Here is a 19,783-nt window from a genome sequence, read left to right on the forward strand (position 1 = left end):
AAGAGACCTAGGTTTACTCGAGAGTTGAGTAGGCATTTAGAGCGAGCTGTCCGCCGAGGTGAGCGTACAGCACAGTGCTCCCAGCTGCAATCTCTCCGTTTCTAATCATGTCCATCATCCCCGCAAGACTCTTCCCTTCATACACCGGATCCGTGATAAAGGCCTCGGTCTGGGCGCCAAACTTGATGGCATCGAGCGTCTGAGCGTCCGGAACGCCGTAGATGCCTGCGTGGTAACGGTCATCGAGGATAATGTCCGCCTCGGTGATGTCGTCCTCCTGCAGGCCGATCTTGGCTGCTGTCTTCCTGGCAATGCGCAGGACCTGGTCAAACGTCTGCTTCACCTTGGCCGAGGCGTCGATGCCTACGACCTTGCGCTTGCGGGACCCGAGTTTCTCGGTCAACTTGAAGCCGGCAACCATGCCAGCCATGGTCGAGCCCGTGACGACGCAGACGATTATCGTGTCAAAGAACACGCCCAGCTCCTTCTCCTGTGCTTCCACCTCGAAGGCCCACCGGGCAAATCCTAGCCCGCCTAGGGGGTGGTCCGACGCTCCGGCTGGGATGTAGTACGGTTTGGACCCGGCGGCAGCAAGCTCTTCCTTGAGATTAACGAGCGTCTGCTTATGTTCGATCCCAAAGGCGGATGGGTCGAGCCGGACGTCTGCGCCCATCAGCCTCGAGAGTTGTATGTTTCCAACCTTCTCGTAGCCCTGGTCGGACCAGTTGACCCAGTGCTCCTGCACGAGGGCGACCTTGAGCCCCATCTTGGCGGCCACCGCGGCAACCTGGCGGGTGTGGTTCGACTGAACGCCGCCGATGCTAACGAGCGTGTCACACCCCTGGGCGAGCGCATCGGGGACGAGGTATCTGTCTGCCTGTCAACTAGGCGGGCGAGGGATTCACTCGGATTGGCCACGGTACCGACTCACTCTAGTTTCCGCGTCTTGTTTCCTCCGAAAGCAAGCCCGGAGTTGCAGTCTTCCCGCTTGGCATACACCTTTACCTTGTCGCCTAGTGCCTCTGAGGTGCGGGGCAGATGCTGGATCGGAGAGGGGCCGAAGGTGAACACCTCACGTGGGATGCTCGCAAAGGGCTCGGGAAGTTGGAGGGAGGCCATTTTTTCCCGGGAGGGGTGCCTACCAGCCTCGGTGAGTCGATTTCGGTTGATTCCTTCTAGGCAGAGACCGCGGTACCGTGAGGGATATTCGGGGCAGTCCTGGCATTCTTATCAAGTTTGGTGGCCCTCCGGTTCGCGGAGCACCGTGTCCGCCCGGTCGCTCCCTGCCGCCTGACCGCAGCTACTCGATGATCGCCGCCCCCTCTTTGACCTTTCCCCGGGGTCCAAACCGTATTATCTCACCTTACCCAGCGTGAGATCTCAGTAGTCTTAGGGGGTAGGGATACGGGAAAGGTTTCCCGGACATCCTACCGTGTGGGTCTAACGTGCTTGGTCAGCTGTGGTGAGAGATCAGTCATTGACGATGCAGATAACGTGGACCGAATGAATTGCTTTGCAGTTGGTTATAGGGTAGACCGCGGGCAGCTGACCGAAGTGAATCCCGTCTTGGGTAACAGTTCCTAAATTGTCAGGCAGGTGTAACTTTCGAACCCAAAAGGAGCGCTGCTCCCTGGCTGCCTAGAATGGTTGTCACAACACTTCACGGAGTCAACATCTGGGGATAGTGGAATGTGCAGTGCCGGAGGTTTACGTCTGGTATGCACTACGCATCCAGGATCGTTCTCCAGTTTCCCTGGCGTCCCTCTGCCCCGTTCTGCACTTCTCGATATCCCAAGAACCAGCGAGATTGGGCACGTCGGTGAGTCACTTGGCGCCTTTGTGGCACGCATCGACGATGTTGTAGTCCTGGTCCTGATCGGTACGGGATCTCGGGGGTGATATTGGGTAGTACGACTCCCTCGTTGTGCAGTAAGCATTCATTTCTGACGCCAGATGAAACACCCACTCTGCTTTCAATCTTTGGAGAATCAGAGTCCTTCCTCTTAAGCTTGACTCTGCCCCAGTGTCTAAAAATAACATTGGATGACACATCAGCACGTGTGCCCCATGTAGAATATCCGACGCCATCTTCAGTCAGCCGGAACCGCCTGTCGGCCATCACTCCTTTAACTGTGCCTTGAGACGCGTCGTAGAACTGCTCGGTGTGCAAGCCATCCGAAGGCCTCACCACCTTTCCCGCTCTCCAAGCCTGCTGTGAATGCCTGGACTGACGAATCATCCTGCTCCAGATGTTGAGTAATCCCTCCTCGTCGCGGGGCGCCCGAGTGTTGGCCAGATTGAGAGGTCAAGTGCTCTGCAGGCGACCGACATACCCTTGGCCAGGCCTGCCCTGGAATTTCAGGACGCCGCAAGCATTCACACCTTGTCGAGGCCTCAGACGTGTCTTCTGGAAAATGCCATGCCATGCCAGCGCTTCGACCATGGCGATTTGCCTTGGGTGCCTGGTCGGACCCGGGCCGCAGACGCGGCTGCAAGACGTTGTCCGAATGCGCCGTGTAGAAATGCGGAGGCTGATGGCACAGGGCCAACTAATCGGTACCTTACTTATCCGAGTCATCCGCCCGGCGAGTCTGGCAAGGCCTGCAGAGCGAGCGCCGAGAAACGTTACCCTGCAACAAGGTTGTTGTGCATTGTCAGGCCCTAGTCCTGCTTGCGGCAGGCAAGGCTGCAGCCGCCAACCCAAACCCTACTCGCTCGAGCTGTGACTCACCCAGAGCCACGGCTGCCTCACAGATTCGCCCCGTTGTGTGTCAGGTCGGGAACTTTCTTATCGACTCAACTCATCTGCCTACGGCCCGAACAATTACTAAAGGCCTGGGCTGCAACCGCCTGGCCGCCGGTGGGGTCCTTTTTTTGAGGACCAAATCGTCTTTGGTTCAAGCGTTCGTACTTGGAGTTCCGAGGTAAGATAGAATGGGCGTCCTCATCTGTGGGTCACGTGGGCTGCCCACGCAAGCACCCCCAGCTTCCCAAACTCTTGTTGGACGAACCTAAGCGCCCCCACATTCTTGTGGATCCAAGGCGCTGGGCGGGCTGCGCCCACGGGCTGAGCTTTGGCCGTCATCCTCAAAACTAAGGCAAAATCTCTAACTTGCCTTCGGCAATAGGAACTACACTCGAAAGTCGCCCAAGGCAGGCACGATCACTAATAAACCGTCGACTTCGCACTTGACGCGCCAAAGCGGCACTCTGCATCATTCTTTCCCCAGCGCTCACGCAGAGGTCGTTCCGCAGTCGCAAATAAGCACCCGACACTTCCTTTCTTGCCCAGTTCCGCGGCAAAGCAACTTCTCCGCCGCCGACCCTGCGTCGGGGCTCCCTTCCCGCCATCGAGCCCGCGAGTTCGCCTTTGGTGCAGTGCAACGCACTTGGCCGACGACTTGGAAGATGAGCGTGGTATACGAACCGCGGGCCTTCATTCACGAGGGCAGCTATCCACCCATCGATGACCACCACCACGATCCCACCCCGGATGCCGACCGCTTCCCGGATCCCAGCGATGCCGTCGTCAACGAGCTTACGACAGTCGCAACATTCTCGGACGCTCCCTCGTCGTTCGTGGACACTACCGCCGAGCCCCGAATCGATCTTCCCGCCGCTACCTCGAACATTTCAAAAGAGGAATCGCCGACTGCAACAACACCCCACCGCATCAAGGCGATCCCCAAACCGGACCGCGAAGTAACGAGAAATCTGGAAGGGAAGTTTATCTGCACATGGCCAGGCTGCACCGAAGAAGCCAAGGAATTTGGGCGCAGGTGCGAGTGGAAGTGAGTTTCAAGCATCTGCACGTCAAGCTTTGCACAGAAACTGACACATGCGACAGCAAGCACATGGACAAACACGACAGGCCATACAAGTGTGCCGCCGAGGGATGTGAGAAGCTACCTGGGTTCACCTACTCTGGCGGTCTCCTGCGGCACGAACGCGAAGTGCACGGCAAGCACGGCGGCCCCAAGAACTCGTTCCACTGCCCGCACGTCAACTGCAAGCGCCATCAGGGCAAGGGCTTCTCGCGGCAGGAGAACCTGAACGAGCACCTTCGGCGGGTGCACACGCAGAACGGTGCGGCTGTGAATGGTGGCACTGAGAACGAGACGGACGACGCGGCGAGCGACAACGCGGCGGCCGCGGCGGCTGCTGCTGCTGCTGCCGGTGGCCAGAAGCGCAAGCGTGATGAGCGGCCAGAGGAGATCGACCTGCGCGAGGAGATCAAGCGTGTGCGGCTGGAGAATGAGGAGCTGAGGAGGCAGGTGCAGGCGCAGAACCAGCAGACGGTGGTGATGATGCAAAAGATTTCGGCGCTGCAGCAGGCGCTGGAGTCGCGCATAACCGCCGTGCCCGCTGCTCCCATGGCGACGGCGCCCATGATATAACCGCCGGACGCGGAGGGGAAGTCCGGTGCAAAAGAAGACGCCGACGACGTTTTCCGTCAGCCACCAGTATCATCTACCCCCGATCTCTCCTCAGCCCGCGGCTGCTGGTTTGAAGTAACTCGTTTCTGTTTCGACGAGCCGTCTATCTCTCCTTCTATCACTACTCGGTTGTTTTCACCTTACACATGTTGCTTGGGCATTTGCACCAATGATTCCCCTCTCTTTGATGGCTGATATTTTTTTTTTTTTTTTTGTTGGACGGCCATCGGACGAGCATTGCATGGCATGGAACGAGGAGTTTGGTGATGTTTTCTAATGAACGATGGCACTTGGCTTATGAGCGGACATATATATTTCTTATTATTCTGGGTGGCGGCGTTGTTTTTGGTCGGTCAGGGCAGGGGCATATTATGTCTAGGGATACCTTTCTACATGGTTATAAGGGCGGCCCAATGGGTTTGAAGGGCTCATATGGAACTGGAGTTTGAGGGGTTCATTCGTTGCGGACGATAGAGATGTACTCCCGCTTCAGTCGAGTCTTAAGTTGTCTGAGTATTGAGGAGGACATTGCTATCGCTGTGAGGGTAGATAACGGGAGGGGGAATCTTTTCTGCCGTTTATGAAGAAGTATACTATAGATTGGGTTACAGTAGGTACAGTACATCTCACTCACATCCCTAAGTAAGCATCCGGCTTTATGGAAAAAAGAATAGCGCCGTTAAACCCGCTGGTCGTTTGTCATTCTGTGGCTTGACGATATCGCGTCATTGGGTTGACGTAACCCGAGGCGTGTCCGTGGCAACCCCTGCTGATGTTCCTTCCTGCCTGTTGCATCCCATCCGAACGGATCCGCAGATCACTGATGAATGGCATGCGCTAGATATGTACAATTGCCTGAGGCACCGCATAAGTTTCGGCCTTAGCCGTCGGCTGAGGTTACCCACAGTCTTACTCGGTAAGCCCTTTGCTGTAGCATCTTAGTTCATCTTCCCTTGCTGTGTAAGCTGACCGTTACATCACTCCGCCGCCGAGTTGGAGATTTCGAGAAACCAAGGCGAACAGGATGGGTTAGCTACTTGCAGGCTTCTAAGAGTTGTTCTTATCTTCTATCTCTCTTCGGACGGCACTCGTGTCCCAGGCCCTAGGCGTATGGTCCAACCTCTACTTGTCGGTAATTTTAAGTCGTTGGCCATTTTCTGTCTTGTATCACTAGTACCCAGTTTCTTGACGTCACATATCGACTAGCCTAGTATAGTGTTACCGGCCCGAGAGTTTGGGGCTGCTCCCGGCCCTCGGCATCCGCCCCTTGCAGCGGCAGGAAACCACCCCGCTGTGGAGACCGCGGGGTACTGTATGAACCGAGCTGGCCGGAAGCATTTAACGCTCGACGGACGGGAACGGGCCATGATGATTTCGCAACCAGAACTGAAAACATTGCACTTGCGCATCTCAGCTTCTCACGTCGGGGGCAGCAGTTTCGGTTACCAATCCAAATTTCGACCGCCAATCCCACATTGCCATTGTACTGTACCCAGCACGTTGATTCATCTTCATTTATCTCTCCCAATAACCCCACCCAAGCTCAAAGACATCACCAATCTCAAACTAACCAACCCCCCCTGAGGTAAACAAGAAGAAATAAGGAGAGGAAAGAAACAAAACAACAATGTCCCTCGAAATCTCCTCCCTCCCCCCACCACCGCAAATCTCTCTCCGCACCCTGCACATGGCCGGCCTCCTAGTCGACGTCTACGGCCTAGCCGAGCTGCCTCCCCACGCAACCCACGTCTCCTGCCTCTGGCTGCACCACCAGCGGACGCGCAACAAGGAGTATATGGCCGACATCGCCGCGCGGTGCGTGGGGGCGTGGAATAACCACCACCGCTACCAGCAGCAACAGCAGGAGGGGGAGGGGGCGGAGGATAGTGGAAAAGGGGCGGGGAATGGGAAGAGGAACAGGGGATTGATTGCGCTGGCGTACGACCAGCGCAACCACGGGACGAGGCTGGTTAGTGAGCTGGCGAATGCGTCGTGGCGCGAGGGGAACGCGATGCATGCGGTGGATATGTTTGGGGTGGTGGAGGGGATGGTGGCGGATCAGATGGTCTTGATGTAAAGCCTTTTTTTTTTTCTTTATTTTCTCTTCTTTATTTTTTATTACACTCCCTCCCTCTGAGTATATTCCTTCCCGGGTTGGCTGTATCGAAGGCGGATAGCTGATGGACTGAGGTATAGTGATCTAGTGGAGGGTTATCTCTTCCACGACTATGATGGCGGGGTGAAGCGGACGGTTGACCAACACCTGGCGCTGGGGGTCTCGCTGGGTGGGCACAGCGTGTGGCAGCTGATGTTTGCTGAGCCAAGGGTTGAGGCCGGGGCGGTGATTATCGGGTGTCCGGATTTTATGTGTGAGTTTACGACGGCCATTGGGAGCTGGGCGTGTCATGAGCTGACAGACGGTAGACCTGCTCTCGGACCGCGCGAGATTGTCCCGGTTAGCGACTTACTCGGCACAAGACAACGGCGCGTCCTTTCTGGGCAGCAAGGACTTTCCGCCGTCTCTGGTGGAGGCGTGCGGCAAGAAGGACCCAAAGGGCATCTTCTTTGGTACTGCGGCCGTGCCGGACAGGGCGCCATCTGGCCCGACCGATGAAGCTGCGAGGAAGATTTTGCGAGAACGCCTGCGCGGCAAAAAGCTTCTGCTCTGCTTCGGAGGCGATGACAAGCTGGTGCCGTACCGGTGTTCGGAGCCGTTCTTGCGGTGGTTCAAGGAAGCGGCGGGGTCTTGGTTCAAAGACGAGAACGTATCCATCGACGATAAAGTTTACCCCGGGATTGGGCATGCGTTCAGCGCCGACATGGTTACAGATTCGGTACAGTTCGTCGTGAGCGTGGTCGCGGGCGCGGGTGAGCGGACCTCGGCAGGCGGCAAGGATGAACAGCGGGTGTCCAAGATTTGATGTCGACGCCAAAGCTACCTGTAGCACAACATACCAACCTTTCACCTCTGGAAATCTAAACCCTGGCCCAGGGCCTCTTCCCACCATCAACAAGCGCCTCAGTTCCATCTCCAAGCACACGCACATTAACTCCACTCCTCGCCCGCTCCTCCTCATCCAAAAACAACCGCTGCTGCACACCCCAGCAATTCCTCATTCTCCGCTTCTTGGCGAGCGCCTCCCCTACTCCGTGAGGATCCTCCGCCCACTGTCCGATTGCCAGCTGCACTCCGCGCATCGCCTCAGTCTTCTCCCCTGACTCTTCGCTTTCCAAACCCGCGGCATTAATACCAGGCGGATTGATCCCGACAAAGTCGACCCGATCTGCTGGGAAGCCAATCGCCGCGCAGTGGCCGTCAACGAGACGGTTGCGCTTGAATCCGTGGCTGACAATAGTCAGGCGCGCGGGCCAGACTGCATGCTGGCGCCAGAATAAGATGAGCGAATAGAGGATGTTGTGGTACGAGTCTAAGGCGCGTTCTTCTAGCAAAATGCGGTCTGGGCTGGTACCGCCTTTGGGGAGGAGGCCAAAATAGGAGTTGGCGATGGCGAGATTGTAGTAGCTTCGGGCTTCGGAAATGTCGGTTTCCTTGCGGGTTGGGCCGCTGCGCTTCGGTTAGGAAGGGAAGAGATGGAAAAGTATGGTGCAGCACGATCTGCGACTCACCCTGAAAACACCAAAACTGCGCTGTCATCATCACTCAGGGCCTTCACACCGGCCTTGATGTGCTCGATAAAGGTGGGTGTTTCGCCTCGCTTGTAGCCCTCAATCAACCACTCGGCCTCATCCCAGCCGTTCTTGGCCCCCCCCAGCCAAATCGCGTGTCCGCAGACAACGATGAGGTTGTTTGGTGGAGGCATGGCGGATGTGCAGCGTGATGTGATAGCGTCCGGTGTCGGTTGAGTTGGACTTTGATTGACCGCTTTTGCGGGAAATAAGCGTGAAATCATGTGATGTCAAAGACCGACCGGTGGAATATGGATTGTCTGGCTGCCGGGTAGTTACGATGTGGACATTACAGAGTAATGGTGCGGCTTCACAGCTGCAACCCCTTTCTGGCGGGTTTCATGATTCCCGTAGGAGCCGCAAGACACTTGAAACAAGGTAGAGGCTCCCGGCAATGACCAAGGGACCGTCCCCTGCGGCCCGAGAAGCCCAGGTCAGTGCCCCTTTAACATCGTCCCCAGCGTTATGCGTGCCCGTCCTTTCGGCACCATGTCGAACAGCCAGTTGAAGCAACTCGGAGGGGTCTGTGGCCTTGACCCAGGGCATTCCGTCAACGGGACCGAAACGCACAGCGGCAGCCTGGTCGCCCGGCCGCAGAAGCAGCCCAAGAATTCCATCCATATCTTTGCCCTGGGTAGCGGCAAGAACCCACGTAACCGGACGGCCTCCCGAGCGAAAGCGCTTGTTGACGTAGCCGGCCAAGGCTTCGGCCGACTGGGGATTGTGGGCACCGTCGAGAAGAACAGGTTGCTGACGGCCGGTGATCTTCTGAAGATCGAGCCTCTGCAGACGCCCGGGCCATTGCGCCTGCCTGATAGCGGTCAGGAGGTCAGCCAAAGGGCGGTCGTGCTCCGGACACGCTAGACGGAAAGCCATATGAGCGCATGCCAGATTTTGTATCTGGTGTGGTTCATAGTCATCGTTCGAGAGCGCCTCGGCGATATTCGCGGTTGAGGGCAAATGAACTTCAACCCCGACCCCACGAGCATGCCTTTTGATAACTTCCAGTACAGATGGCTGGTTACTGCCGTCTACCACGCAAGGGACGCCTGGGCGCATGATGCCTGCTTTCTGCAGGGCAATGTCCTCGATTGTGTTGCCAAGGAAAGACTGATGATCAAGCCCAATATTTGCCATGACAGTAACTGTCTTGTGCTTTAGCACATTAGTAGCATCCAGCCTGCCACCGAGACCGACCTCGACCACGCCGTACTCGACCTTCTGGCGGTGGAAGATTTCAAAGGCGGTTGCTGTCAGGAGCTCAAACTCGGTTGCGCCAACCCGCCCGTCTCTGTCCCTTTGCTTCACCACGTCTTCGGCATCTCGGAACACAGCTTCCGAGACGGGCTTGCCATTGACGGCGATGCAGTCCCAGCGATCAACCAGATGGGGCGATGTGAACCTGGCGCAAGATAGGCCGCTAGCGGTGAGCATGGCCGTGAGATACGAACATATTGAGCCCTTGCCATTCGTCCCCGCCACATGGATTGCCTTCCACGTCTGCGGCGTGTACTGGACCAAACGGCCGACGCGGGCAAGTCCCAAGTCGATCATGATCACAGCGACACGGTTGTTTGCTGGTTGGGCTTGCCTGGGTTTGCCGCGAGTTCCCGTAACGCGCTCTCCCTTCGGGCCGAGAGAGGAACAAACACAGGCAAACACCAAAAAACAGCCAATGTACGGCTTTCTTCTGTTGATATCCGACTGTTCTGATACGGCGAGGATGCTGTCGGAGATGAGTCACAGTGCTCACTGGGGGATGAGCTTCACGATTCTTGCCAAGACGGGCGCAAGCTCTCCAGAGCGTGTCAATTTTAGCGGCGATTGCTCCCCTGAACCGATCGACGACAGGGCCTTTGGCGCCCCGATACCCGGAGACAGGTCTGATTGATGCATAAAATTCTGGCTAGGGTTGCATTGTGTCGGCGCATTGAACCCGTAAACCACACAACTCCTATGCGTCTACACGTGACTTGGGTCGCGCTAAGCCTCCTGCGACTCGAGCATGGGGGCTCCCTGCGCCAACTTCGCGTGGAAAAGCCCGCCCCGCTCAAAAATGGTATTGGCCCATCCTCGCCGCTCGCATTCTCTTTTCCTCTTCATCACTCGCAACCCCACGCAACTAACGCGCGAGGGCCCAGCCTCCGTTGAAGCTTTGACGCATCCCCAGCAACCGATCCCCATCGATTGACGAGTCGCGATATCACGGTCGCAGTCGCCTCGCTTCGACCATTACGCTCGTTGTCACGTTCTCCTCGATTTAGTATCCAAACGGTTTTGGCGACCGCATTCGAGGAAGATGGGTCTTCGGTAAGCCTAGCCCCATATCTGGCGCGACCGCGCTTGTCCACACGGGCCACCTTGCCATCAACGCAACAACCGTCGCGCCATCGGCAAATGTTGTTTTGCATCATTAATCGTGTTCTGCGGTCGCCACGTTCTGCAGCACAAGATTATTTTCCCTTCTTTTTTGCGATTGCGCGCTAACCAAAGCATGCTTTCCAATCAGGTTGTACCAGGCGCCGGTTGAATCCGACATCCAATCCAAGCCCGGCGCCGAGAAGGGTCCGGCGCAATCGCGAACCTCGATCCGCAGGATCCGTTCCATCCGCGTCTCGGATCAGGTGCGCGAGCGCCGCCGTCGCGTACTTGCCGCAGCCGCAGCATCCTACAACAGCTTCGATCCGAGGCGCGGGTCGACGACGTTCGAGCCGCCCGTGCTATCTCCGGGAACGGTTGACAGCAATGGAGCGACGGCTGGGTCCGAGCAGGGTCGCCGTGCGCTGCGCGACGTGGCCAGCCGCATGGGCATTCTGGACGAACGGGTTGTCGCCATGTTCGGCGAAAGATGGGCTCACCTGCACGCCGAATCGAACCCCAGCCCGCGCCGCGACGACAGCAATGACACATCGCCCATATTGACCATGGCGGTCGACGCAGAGTTCCTGCCTCGCACCAGACCGCATCCCGAGCCCTACTCCTACACCTTGTCCAATATTAGATCCACTCAAGCTCCCAATCATCCGGTATGTATCTTCTCCTTTGCCACTGTTGCTCCTTGCGCATTTTCTAACATGACGCAGTCTCGGGGCGCCACACGGTCTTCCGCATTCCTCCCCCCCCATCGCCGGGCGGACGGGAGTCTGCGGGATCGCTCGCGGCCGACCTTTTTCGACGGTGCGGCCGATGAATATCAGCCGCGTGACAGAGCCGCTAGTCGCCGTCGCACGCCGGCACTCGAGGCTACCCGCCTTGACGGCTTGGGCGACCGTAACAGGAGCCTTAGCCCCGAGGTATGGGACACTCTGCAGAGCACTTTGACACCGGACCCGCAGCCGCCCAGCGTCGGGTCGTCATTCGCATCCGCATCAGCATCGGCGGCAGCATCTCAGAGTACCGCAGCCGGCTCGTCCAGGACGTCGTTCACGACGCCTGATACCGCCGGAGAGTCTCCGTTTGAGCCACCTTGCGAGTCGGGGTGTGATAACTCCGACACGGAGGGCGACGAAGACGACGAGATGGACCATATTGATATCCCTAGCTTTGGCTTGCGCGCGGCCGCCCGACGCTCCTATGCCGATGTAGCGCGCACCAATAACGAGGACCCGTTGGAGCTCCTGGGCGGAATAGGAGGAATGCAACGGATAGTGCGCAACCTGGCCCGACGGGAAGATATCCCCGACGAATGGTGGGCTGAAGTTGGCCTCAGCCGGACTCTGTCTCGCGAGGCTTCTGAAAACTGAGGATTTGTCTTACCGTCGACCAGGTGAAAGCGGCATGTTTCCGCCCCTCCAAAAAAAAAAAAATCTCAAAAAAGCATTCATGAGCGTGATCATTTAACGGCGTTTGGGGCTGGCGCAGAAAGTTTTTGGGGTCTACGCTTTCATTAATTTGCTCATCCGACTATGACCAGGGGTTTTGAAGATGGGTTCCATTCTTCGATCGAGCACAGGGTGGGATCATGGGATGAAAAAGGTCCTGTTCGTCTATCTGGTTACTGGGCTTGTTCCAAGCCTATGGGGTCTGTTGGGCTGTTTTTCGGCAGCACCGTTGTGACGGCTACGGTAGCTCGGGGGAATGAGCACGAAGCATATTTGATCGTGCCGTCTCTGAGGGCGTTTGGCATATGTATGACTAGAATTTTTGTACATAAAGTGATGTTGGGGAAACCAAGCCGTTCCCAGAGGCCTCATTCTCGGAGGCCGCGGGCTTTAAATAATGGAGCTGATTGGGCGCCTTCTGGAGATTAGGGTAACATCACGCTTGTCCGTGAAAAGGGAACCTCAAAACTGCCGATAGGTATACACACACGGATGGGCACAACTCGGAGTGTTTTGTTTCGCACCGACCCCCTCTTACATGTTTACCATGGTACGAAGCTGCGCATGAGCCTCCTTCCCCGCCATCCTCTGCCAAGATCAAGATTTTTTCTTTTCCATGTAATAGAGACAGGAAGATGACATGCAGCTTGAGCTCAGAGCTTGGTCAAGGATCGGCTCTTCTCAGCCTCCGTAAGGCAGGCAAACCCGCGGAGGAATGTCTGCACATTAATTCCCTTAACGGCGGAAGACAGCGAGAAATGCACGCAAGATGAGAAAATAAAGCTACCCATGATTCGAATAGACGGGATGTCCAGCATCAAATAAACATTTGGTATACATTTAATATCCAAGAGACGCCCAGTGACCTTTCAGGCTGGGGAATGGCCCCGGGTTTGCGTCCCGGACAGGGAAGCCGCGGCTGGAACAGGCCACTAACAGCATTGGACAGGGCCTGGAGCGCGCCCAAGAGCCCGCTCTGGTGCGGCACGACACCGCCAACGCCCCGGCTTGCAGGCTACGGTCAGCAACGCGAATAGCCAACTGGGATCGCGTGCGCTAGCCTCTGCAATATACCCAACCTGGGCGTTAGTTCCAGCCTTTTTGCTGCTGAACCTCTGAACCCCGCGGTACGGAATCTCGATGTGAAACAAAGGGCTCGATCAGGAAACTCGTTCGAACCTGGCATACTCTCATTTACTTTTCTCCTATTCTATATTGTTCCTCTCTGTTTCATTCTCTCCACCGACACGGCCTGATCGGGCAGTCTTCCCATCTCGTTGACCCCTGCCCTGACCCCGCCAACTGAACGTGCCCTGGCCGGATACCTTACCTTGCCTCAGGTGGTGAGCGATTCGACCTTCAGGAGCGTGTTTGCTTCCGCTTTCTCCCCGTCCGGTCACCACCGACCGACCGACTTGTCTTCCTTTCCGACCGGCCATCGCCCCTACGTGAGAAGTATCGGCACGTCTCGGACCCACAGTGTCGAAATTCCCCCCACGCCGGGGACGAATGATCTGACTATCTATCCCTGTCTACGCGCCGACCCTGTCCTCGATCGTTCAGGCAAGCCTCGGTCAGGCAGGAATGACGAACAGGACAGCACACCGATAGCCAACACCAAGTGGCGGTGCCAACGTCCTCACCCGCCGACAGCGACTTCAGCAAATCTACGGATACCAGTGTAAAGAGGAATTGCCGCCTGGGGCGTCCGGAGCCCGAGCCCAAGCCTAGGCCGGCCGTAGGCATGGCGCCGAACCGATCCCCGGGAAACGCTGCAGAGCGGCCGTACCATGGAGCCAACGGCAAGGCCGTTGTGGCGGTAAAGATGCCGGGGACTCCGCGCCGAGAACAGAGTCACAGACAAGAGAAGGCCGTGCAGGATCCGGGACTGAAAGACTATGTAGGTCTCGGCTTCACCTTTGCTGCTCTCGCTCGCCCCGTCTCCGCTGCTCATCCCGCTCCGATTCTTACCGTCTTGTTTGCTTTTTCTTGGGTAGCCCGTGTTTGTTGCGGGTGAAATGAGCATGCACGGCCCGTCCCTACGTACATGCGTATGTGCGTGCATACATACCAGCTCACATATGCATTTGCGACTCGGCCGGCGGCTTGGCGGCGCTTGTTGTTTTTCTTTGTCCGGATGGAAATATGGCGTGGGGGCTGGACGGGATAGGAACAATACACAACTGGCGCGCCCCATTACCCTCTGGGCTGTGGCCCACCCGATTTGCGAGACGTGGCTGACCAGCGAGTGTATGTAGAGACTCGGCGACTGCATCGGAAAGGGAGCCTTCGGGTCTGTCTACAAGGCCTTCAACTGGGGAACTGGTGAAGCCGTCGCAGTCAAGCAAATAAAGCTTGTTGACGTGCCCAAGAGCGAATTGCGCATGATCGAGGTGAGTTAAGGAGCCAGCCAGTGTGGAATTGAATAAGGGCCCCCTGATACTGATTTTGTACAGGCTGAGATTGATCTCCTCAAAAACCTCCATGTGAGCACAGAAACGCCACCGCGGCAACCAGCACGGGCACGGGGCGGCTCCCGAAATACTGACCGGCTAATAGCATGACAATATCGTGAAATATATTGGTTTTGTCAAGACGGTCGACTGTCTCAATATCATCCTTGAGTCTGTTTGCCTCAAACTCTTGCAGGCTCCCTATCCTCTGATTGCTGACACGTCACCGGCAGATACTGCGAAAATGGATCTTTGCATTCCATCTGCAAAGCCTACGGAAAGTTCCCCGAGAACCTGGTCGGAGTTTACATGACACAGGTCTTGCAAGGCCTGCAATATCTTCACGACCAGGGTGTTATCCATCGAGACATCAAGGGCGCCAACATCCTGACGACCAAGGATGGCACCGTCAAGCTTGCCGACTTTGGTGTCTCGACAAGCACACTCGCCGGCCCGGACAAGGAGGCCCAAGTGGTCGGGACGCCGTACTGGATGGCCCCGGAAATCATCCAGCTCTCGGGTGCCACCTCGGCCTCGGATATCTGGAGCGTCGGGTGCACAGTGATCGAGCTGTTGCAGGGGAAGCCGCCCTACCACAACTTAGCTGCCATGCCAGCTCTGTTCGCCATTGTCAACGACGACCACCCTCCACTTCCGGAAGGAGTATCTCCTGTCTGTAACCCAACCCCCCTTGTCAGGGTCATGAGATGCGGTTACTGACATCTCTTGGAACAGGCCGCTCGTGACTTTCTGATGCAATGCTTCCAGAAGGATCCTAACTTGCGGGTATCAGCGCGAAAGCTTCTGCGGCACAATTGGATCATGGGTTCTCGAAGAAGCGATGCACCCGTGGCCAAGGCCCCGTCCAACTTTAGCCAGGCGGTCGAGGAAGTCAAGCAGTGGAACAAGGCTCTCAAGTCATCTGAGAACAATCTGAGAGCCTCGACCGGTTCTGACAGCGGTCCGCCGCATCGATCCAACCTGGTTACCAAGGTACCGCTGGCGCTTGCAAAGCCGAGACATACGGCGGATGCGTTCAGGTCCCCAGAGCTTGCCGGTGAGCTACAGAAACTGCACTTTTGCCGAGTTATTTGTGCTGACACGGGACAGATGACGATAATTGGGACAATGACTTCGCCTCCGCCATCTCGCCGAGCGCTCTCCATCTCCCGCAAATCAAGGGACAAGACAATTTTGGCGGCTTGCTCTCAGGAGATCGGTTGAAGGCCTTTGCTTCGATTGATGGACAGCGCGAGGACTCGGAGAACTGGGACGCAACCTTTGAAGGCGGCGAGCTTTTAACAATCAAGGGCCTGGGACATTGGTCCGAGATAGATCCTCAGGAACAGACTATCCGGCCGTTACCCAAAAAGACGGACAAGACGCTCGAGTCCAAAACCCAGCAGGCCCATAGGCGCCAGAGGAGCAGACGGGGTGCATCAAACTCTTCCCAACCAAAGTCACCTATTAAAGCCCTCGGGACAAAGTTCGAGTTGCCTCCTCGGCCGGATGTCATCTACCGCGAACAGTCCACGGAAGATTACTCTGACCTCTTTGCTGACAATGATCACGTATTTGACAGGAGGTTAAGCCTTACTAGCAAGGTGAGTTGGCGCCGCCGCTCGCCAGTCCTCGATTAGTCACTCACCCACTCTCACCGTTGTTAGGACACACCCCAACTATTCCACCCCTCGGATCTAACCAGCAGCGTACCAAAGTCAACCCACTCCCCCACCAGCGGCGGCGGCAGCATGCGGAGATCGGCTGCCAAATCGTCCCGACCGGCCCTTCCCTCTCCCGATCATGACCAACAACAGCCCGTGCGGCGGACAAGGTCCAACCTCGAGATCACCAAGTTTGCCGAGAATGAAGGCGACGAGGACTTCTCGGATATCTTTGGCGCCGCTGGGGACGGGTTTACCGTTGGCGAATCGGAGGAGAGCGATCGCGGCTCCGAGGATGGGGGCCAGGGGGGTCAGCTGATCCTGTCGAGACTTTCGAACAACTCGTGGTTGGGCGACGACGAGGACGAAGACGACCCTTTTGCGCTGATGGACCCGGGCTGGGACGAAATGGATCTCGCGGCGAATATTGCGCGGGATCGACACGCGCGGTTGGCGGAGCGGGTGGAGGAGTTGGTGAGGAGTATGAAGATGGGCGAAGGGGAGGAGAGTTTAGCTGAGTTGGCGGAGGATTTGGTGAGTACTTGCCTATACCATGACTGTAAGTGAACTGGGCTAACATTGGGTCTGTTTAAAGCTGGCTCTGCTGTGGGAGAATGCCGAGGTCAAGGATCTCATTATCGGTGCGCATGGGTTGTTGCCGATATTAGAGATTCTTGAGCCTTGTACGCTCAAGAGCAGGCAGCACATGATCTTGCAACTGCTCAAGATCGTTAATGCGGTATGTTTGGGGTTTTGTGAAGGGCAATGTATCGGGATGTGTGCTAACTGGGGTAGATTATTCTGGATGATGTTGAACTGCAGGAAAACCTGTGCTTCGTCGGCGGCATCCCCATAGTTACCAAGTTCGCGGCTCGGCAGTATTCGAACGAGATCCGGCTCGAGGCTGCCGCGTTCGTCCGGCAGATGTATCAGACTTCGACGCTGACGCTGCAGATGTTTGTCAGCGCCGGAGGTCTCAACGTCCTGGTTGAGTTTCTTGATGAAGACTATGAGACATCCCAGGACTTGGTTCTGATAGGGGTCAATGGCATCTGGAACGTCTTTGAGCTTCAGGGACCAACGCCAAAGAATGACTTTTGCAGGATATTCTCGCGCAGCAAGATCCTTGACCCCCTGGCTGCGATTCTGCATAGGGTCTTGGATGAGGACAGAGACAAGTTGTCTGAGCTGATTGAGGGCCGCATTGTCAACATTTTCTATCTGTTTTCGCAGGCCGAGCCTTACGTCAAGGAGGCCGTAGCAGAACGGCAGGTTCTTAAGAGTATGTTTGTCTCCTATCGTGGGGCTTTGTGACCTGGCTAACTCTCGATGCAGCGGTGCTCAAAGATCTCAGGCGCATGACACCATCCCACCAAATTACCATGCTGAAGTTCATCAAGAACATGTCCATGTGCTCGAGCGTACTCGACTCGCTCCATTCGGCGGATGCGATTGACTTTTTGATCGAGGTGCTCAGCCTGTCGATGAAGAGGGGGGAGAAGCACTTCCGGGAGATCTCCAATCAAGTGCTCAATACCATGTTCAACCTCTGCCGATTGAGCAAGGAACGGCAGGAGTACGCAGCCAGTAACGGCATCATCCCGCTTCTGCTCAAGATCATGAAGACAGACCACCCTCCTAAGGAATTTGTCCTTCCTATCCTCTGCGATATGGCGCATTCCGGGAGTAAGGGGAGGAGGTACTTGTGGCAGAACAATGGTTTGGACTTTTACGTGTCGCTTCTAGCAGACCAGTACTGGCAGGTCACGGCGCTGGATGCCATATTCGTGTGGCTACAAGAGGAAACGGCAAAGGTTGAGAGCCATCTGCTCGACGGCAGTTTCACCCCGGCCATCATCTCCTGCTTCAACCCTACCAAGGCCAACGCCTTTGACCCAAACCTTCTCGAGCCTCTACTCAAGGTTCTACGGCTGAGCCCCTCGGTAGCGGCGTCCCTCGCCAAGGCAGAGATGTACACGGGCATTGCGCAAAAACTCAACCACAAGAAAGCCGTCGTGCGGCTCAACCTGCTGCGTCTTGTGCGCAGCATCATGGACGGGTGTGAGGCCAACAACTCGTCCATGTCGTCGATCGGCTCATCCACATCCACCACGGGCCGCCAGCTGCGCAGCCTGTTCGACAACATCCAGACGCTGGCGGATAAGGACCCGGCGGTGCTGGTGCGGAATCTCGCGTCGGAGCTCATTCGCAGTCACATTGACGCTGAGCTCCAACATGACGCGATGTCCTTGAGCGCGCTTAGCCTGGGCATGGGCGGCGGCGGCGGCGGCGGCGGCGGCAGTAGCAGCAGCGGCGCCTCTAACGCCGGCTCCGGACACCGCTCGCGCTCCGGCCCGCGTCGCAACACCAGCTACACCCCGCCCGGCCTACACCTCAGCATGTCCATGCCGCTGACGCCGACCCACGGCCACCGCCTAACACAGTCGTCTTCAGCATACATCGAAGTCGCCGCCACGCCGAGGCGGTCTGCTGTGGGACTGACCCAGGAGCGTGATGCCGCATTGTACCGCCCCCGGAGCCGTGACGGAACGGGCATCCCCCGCCGCGTGTCGGGTGACACGCCACCACCGCCTCCGTCGTCGTCGTCGTCCTCATCGGCGAGCGGGACGACAGCAACTACTACTGTTACTACTCCTTCTGCGCCACCATCAAGAAGCCGTCTCCCTAGGACGTCAGTCACGGCCGCGTCTACCCCCAGGCCGAACCTCACCACTGCTACGTCAGCGCCTATCTCTACTAGTACCGGCGGCAGAAGTGATAGCTTCTCCGGGACCGGCGGGCTGGGTCTGAGTAGCAGCTACAAGGAGTACTACACCAACCATCGCCGGCCGAATACTGCGGGTGGTGGCGGCGGGGGCGGGGGCGGCGCGAGCGGTAGGATACGCTCGGGGTCGTCGGTGACTGTTGCTAGTGGGGGGAGTGGCGCGGTATATTCGGCTTCGCCCACGGGAAGTGCGGCGGGTGGTGGGAGCGGCGGTGGGACTAGTTTGGTGCTGGGGGGGTATTTGAGCGCGAGTAGGGAGGCATCGTCGTCGTCGGGCAGTGGGAATAATAAGCGGAGGAGCAGAGCACCCAGCTCGGATTCAAGGTTATCTTAGGGAGATGATCACCGCCAGCGGGTGCAATTGGCTGGTCGGCGCGGGGGAAGGGTTGTTGGAACTGCTGGCGTTGGAGGTATTAAAGGGAGAGGCGGTGGTGGTGCGGGTTTGGGTGGGAGAAGGGGGAGTTGAGAGTTGTGGTTGTGACTCTTTCTTTTCTTTCTTCCTATCTCTCTCTCTCTCTCTCTCTCTCTCTTTTTTTTTTTTTTTTTTTTCTTCTTTCTCTTGAGATGTCGCGATGTTCCTTTGGTCGGCTCGGTTCGGATTAGCGGTTAGAGCTGAGTTTTGCTTCGCTGCTTCTTCTTTTCCTTGCGTTTACTACTACTAGTAGTTGCATCTTGGTGGAGTTTGGGCGGTTCTGTGCTGGAGCAGTCTCTATTAAAATTATTCACACTACGGGTGGGTTCACTAGGCGGCATAAAAAGGGGGTGCAGGTGAGTGTGAGGACCGGGAATCTCTGGAGAGATGGTCGGATGGATAGGATTGGGCGAGTCGGAGAAATAGAAAAGAGGATACGAGGTGGGGTGGGTTAGGTGGGATAAGAAGCAGTGTGTGGACTTGGATTGTGATGTCTTCTACCAAGGAGGTCACAAAATCACGGTG

The 19,783-nt window shown here is 56.8% G+C and overlaps 7 protein-coding genes across 7 annotated transcripts; 4 read left to right on the top strand and 3 right to left on the bottom strand.

The window, feature by feature from the left end:
• Window positions 1-13: 13 nt before the first annotated feature.
• MFIFM68171_04260 (uncharacterized protein) lies at window positions 14-1,119 on the bottom strand (the record flags this gene model as incomplete). Its single annotated transcript, XM_071059680.1, has 2 exons — window positions 14-869; window positions 932-1,119. The coding sequence occupies 2 exons, from the start codon at window positions 1,117-1,119 to the stop codon at window positions 14-16; spliced, it is 1,044 nt and encodes a 347-aa protein (XP_070915781.1).
• Window positions 1,120-3,408: 2,289 nt separating this feature from the next.
• MFIFM68171_04261 (uncharacterized protein) lies at window positions 3,409-4,397 on the top strand (the record flags this gene model as incomplete). The annotated part of the gene is made up of 2 exons (XM_071059681.1): window positions 3,409-3,791; window positions 3,848-4,397. The coding sequence occupies 2 exons, from the start codon at window positions 3,409-3,411 to the stop codon at window positions 4,395-4,397; spliced, it is 933 nt and encodes a 310-aa protein (XP_070915782.1).
• A 1,666-nt stretch (window positions 4,398-6,063) lies between these two features.
• On the top strand, window positions 6,064-7,357 carry MFIFM68171_04262 (uncharacterized protein; the record flags this gene model as incomplete). Its single annotated transcript, XM_071059682.1, has 3 exons — window positions 6,064-6,509; window positions 6,633-6,805; window positions 6,861-7,357. The coding sequence occupies 3 exons, from the start codon at window positions 6,064-6,066 to the stop codon at window positions 7,355-7,357; spliced, it is 1,116 nt and encodes a 371-aa protein (XP_070915783.1).
• Window positions 7,358-7,412: 55 nt separating this feature from the next.
• Window positions 7,413-8,257, bottom strand: MFIFM68171_04263 (uncharacterized protein; the record flags this gene model as incomplete). The annotated part of the gene is made up of 2 exons (XM_071059683.1): window positions 7,413-8,001; window positions 8,064-8,257. 2 exons carry the CDS (start codon window positions 8,255-8,257, stop codon window positions 7,413-7,415), a joined length of 783 nt encoding a protein of 260 aa, XP_070915784.1.
• Window positions 8,258-8,462: 205 nt separating this feature from the next.
• On the bottom strand, window positions 8,463-9,677 carry FOL3 (folylpolyglutamate synthase; the record flags this gene model as incomplete). Its single annotated transcript, XM_071059684.1, has 1 exon — window positions 8,463-9,677. One exon carries the CDS (start codon window positions 9,675-9,677, stop codon window positions 8,463-8,465), a length of 1,215 nt encoding a protein of 404 aa, XP_070915785.1.
• Window positions 9,678-10,422: 745 nt separating this feature from the next.
• On the top strand, window positions 10,423-11,866 carry MFIFM68171_04265 (uncharacterized protein; the record flags this gene model as incomplete). The annotated part of the gene is made up of 3 exons (XM_071059685.1): window positions 10,423-10,433; window positions 10,633-11,149; window positions 11,207-11,866. 3 exons carry the CDS (start codon window positions 10,423-10,425, stop codon window positions 11,864-11,866), a joined length of 1,188 nt encoding a protein of 395 aa, XP_070915786.1.
• A 1,822-nt stretch (window positions 11,867-13,688) lies between these two features.
• CDC15 (Protein kinase of the Mitotic Exit Network) lies at window positions 13,689-19,180 on the top strand (the record flags this gene model as incomplete). Its single annotated transcript, XM_071059686.1, has 11 exons — window positions 13,689-13,844; window positions 14,203-14,337; window positions 14,401-14,430; window positions 14,504-14,568; window positions 14,631-15,069; window positions 15,133-15,454; window positions 15,508-16,001; window positions 16,065-16,595; window positions 16,657-16,800; window positions 16,857-17,343; window positions 17,397-19,180. The coding sequence occupies 11 exons, from the start codon at window positions 13,689-13,691 to the stop codon at window positions 19,178-19,180; spliced, it is 4,587 nt and encodes a 1,528-aa protein (XP_070915787.1).
• Window positions 19,181-19,783: the final 603 nt, after the last annotated feature.

This window comes from Madurella fahalii (genome assembly GCF_045866475.1).
Source record: "Madurella fahalii IFM 68171 DNA, scaffold_2, whole genome shotgun sequence".
NCBI classification, from domain to species: Eukaryota; Fungi; Ascomycota; class Sordariomycetes; order Sordariales; genus Madurella; species Madurella fahalii.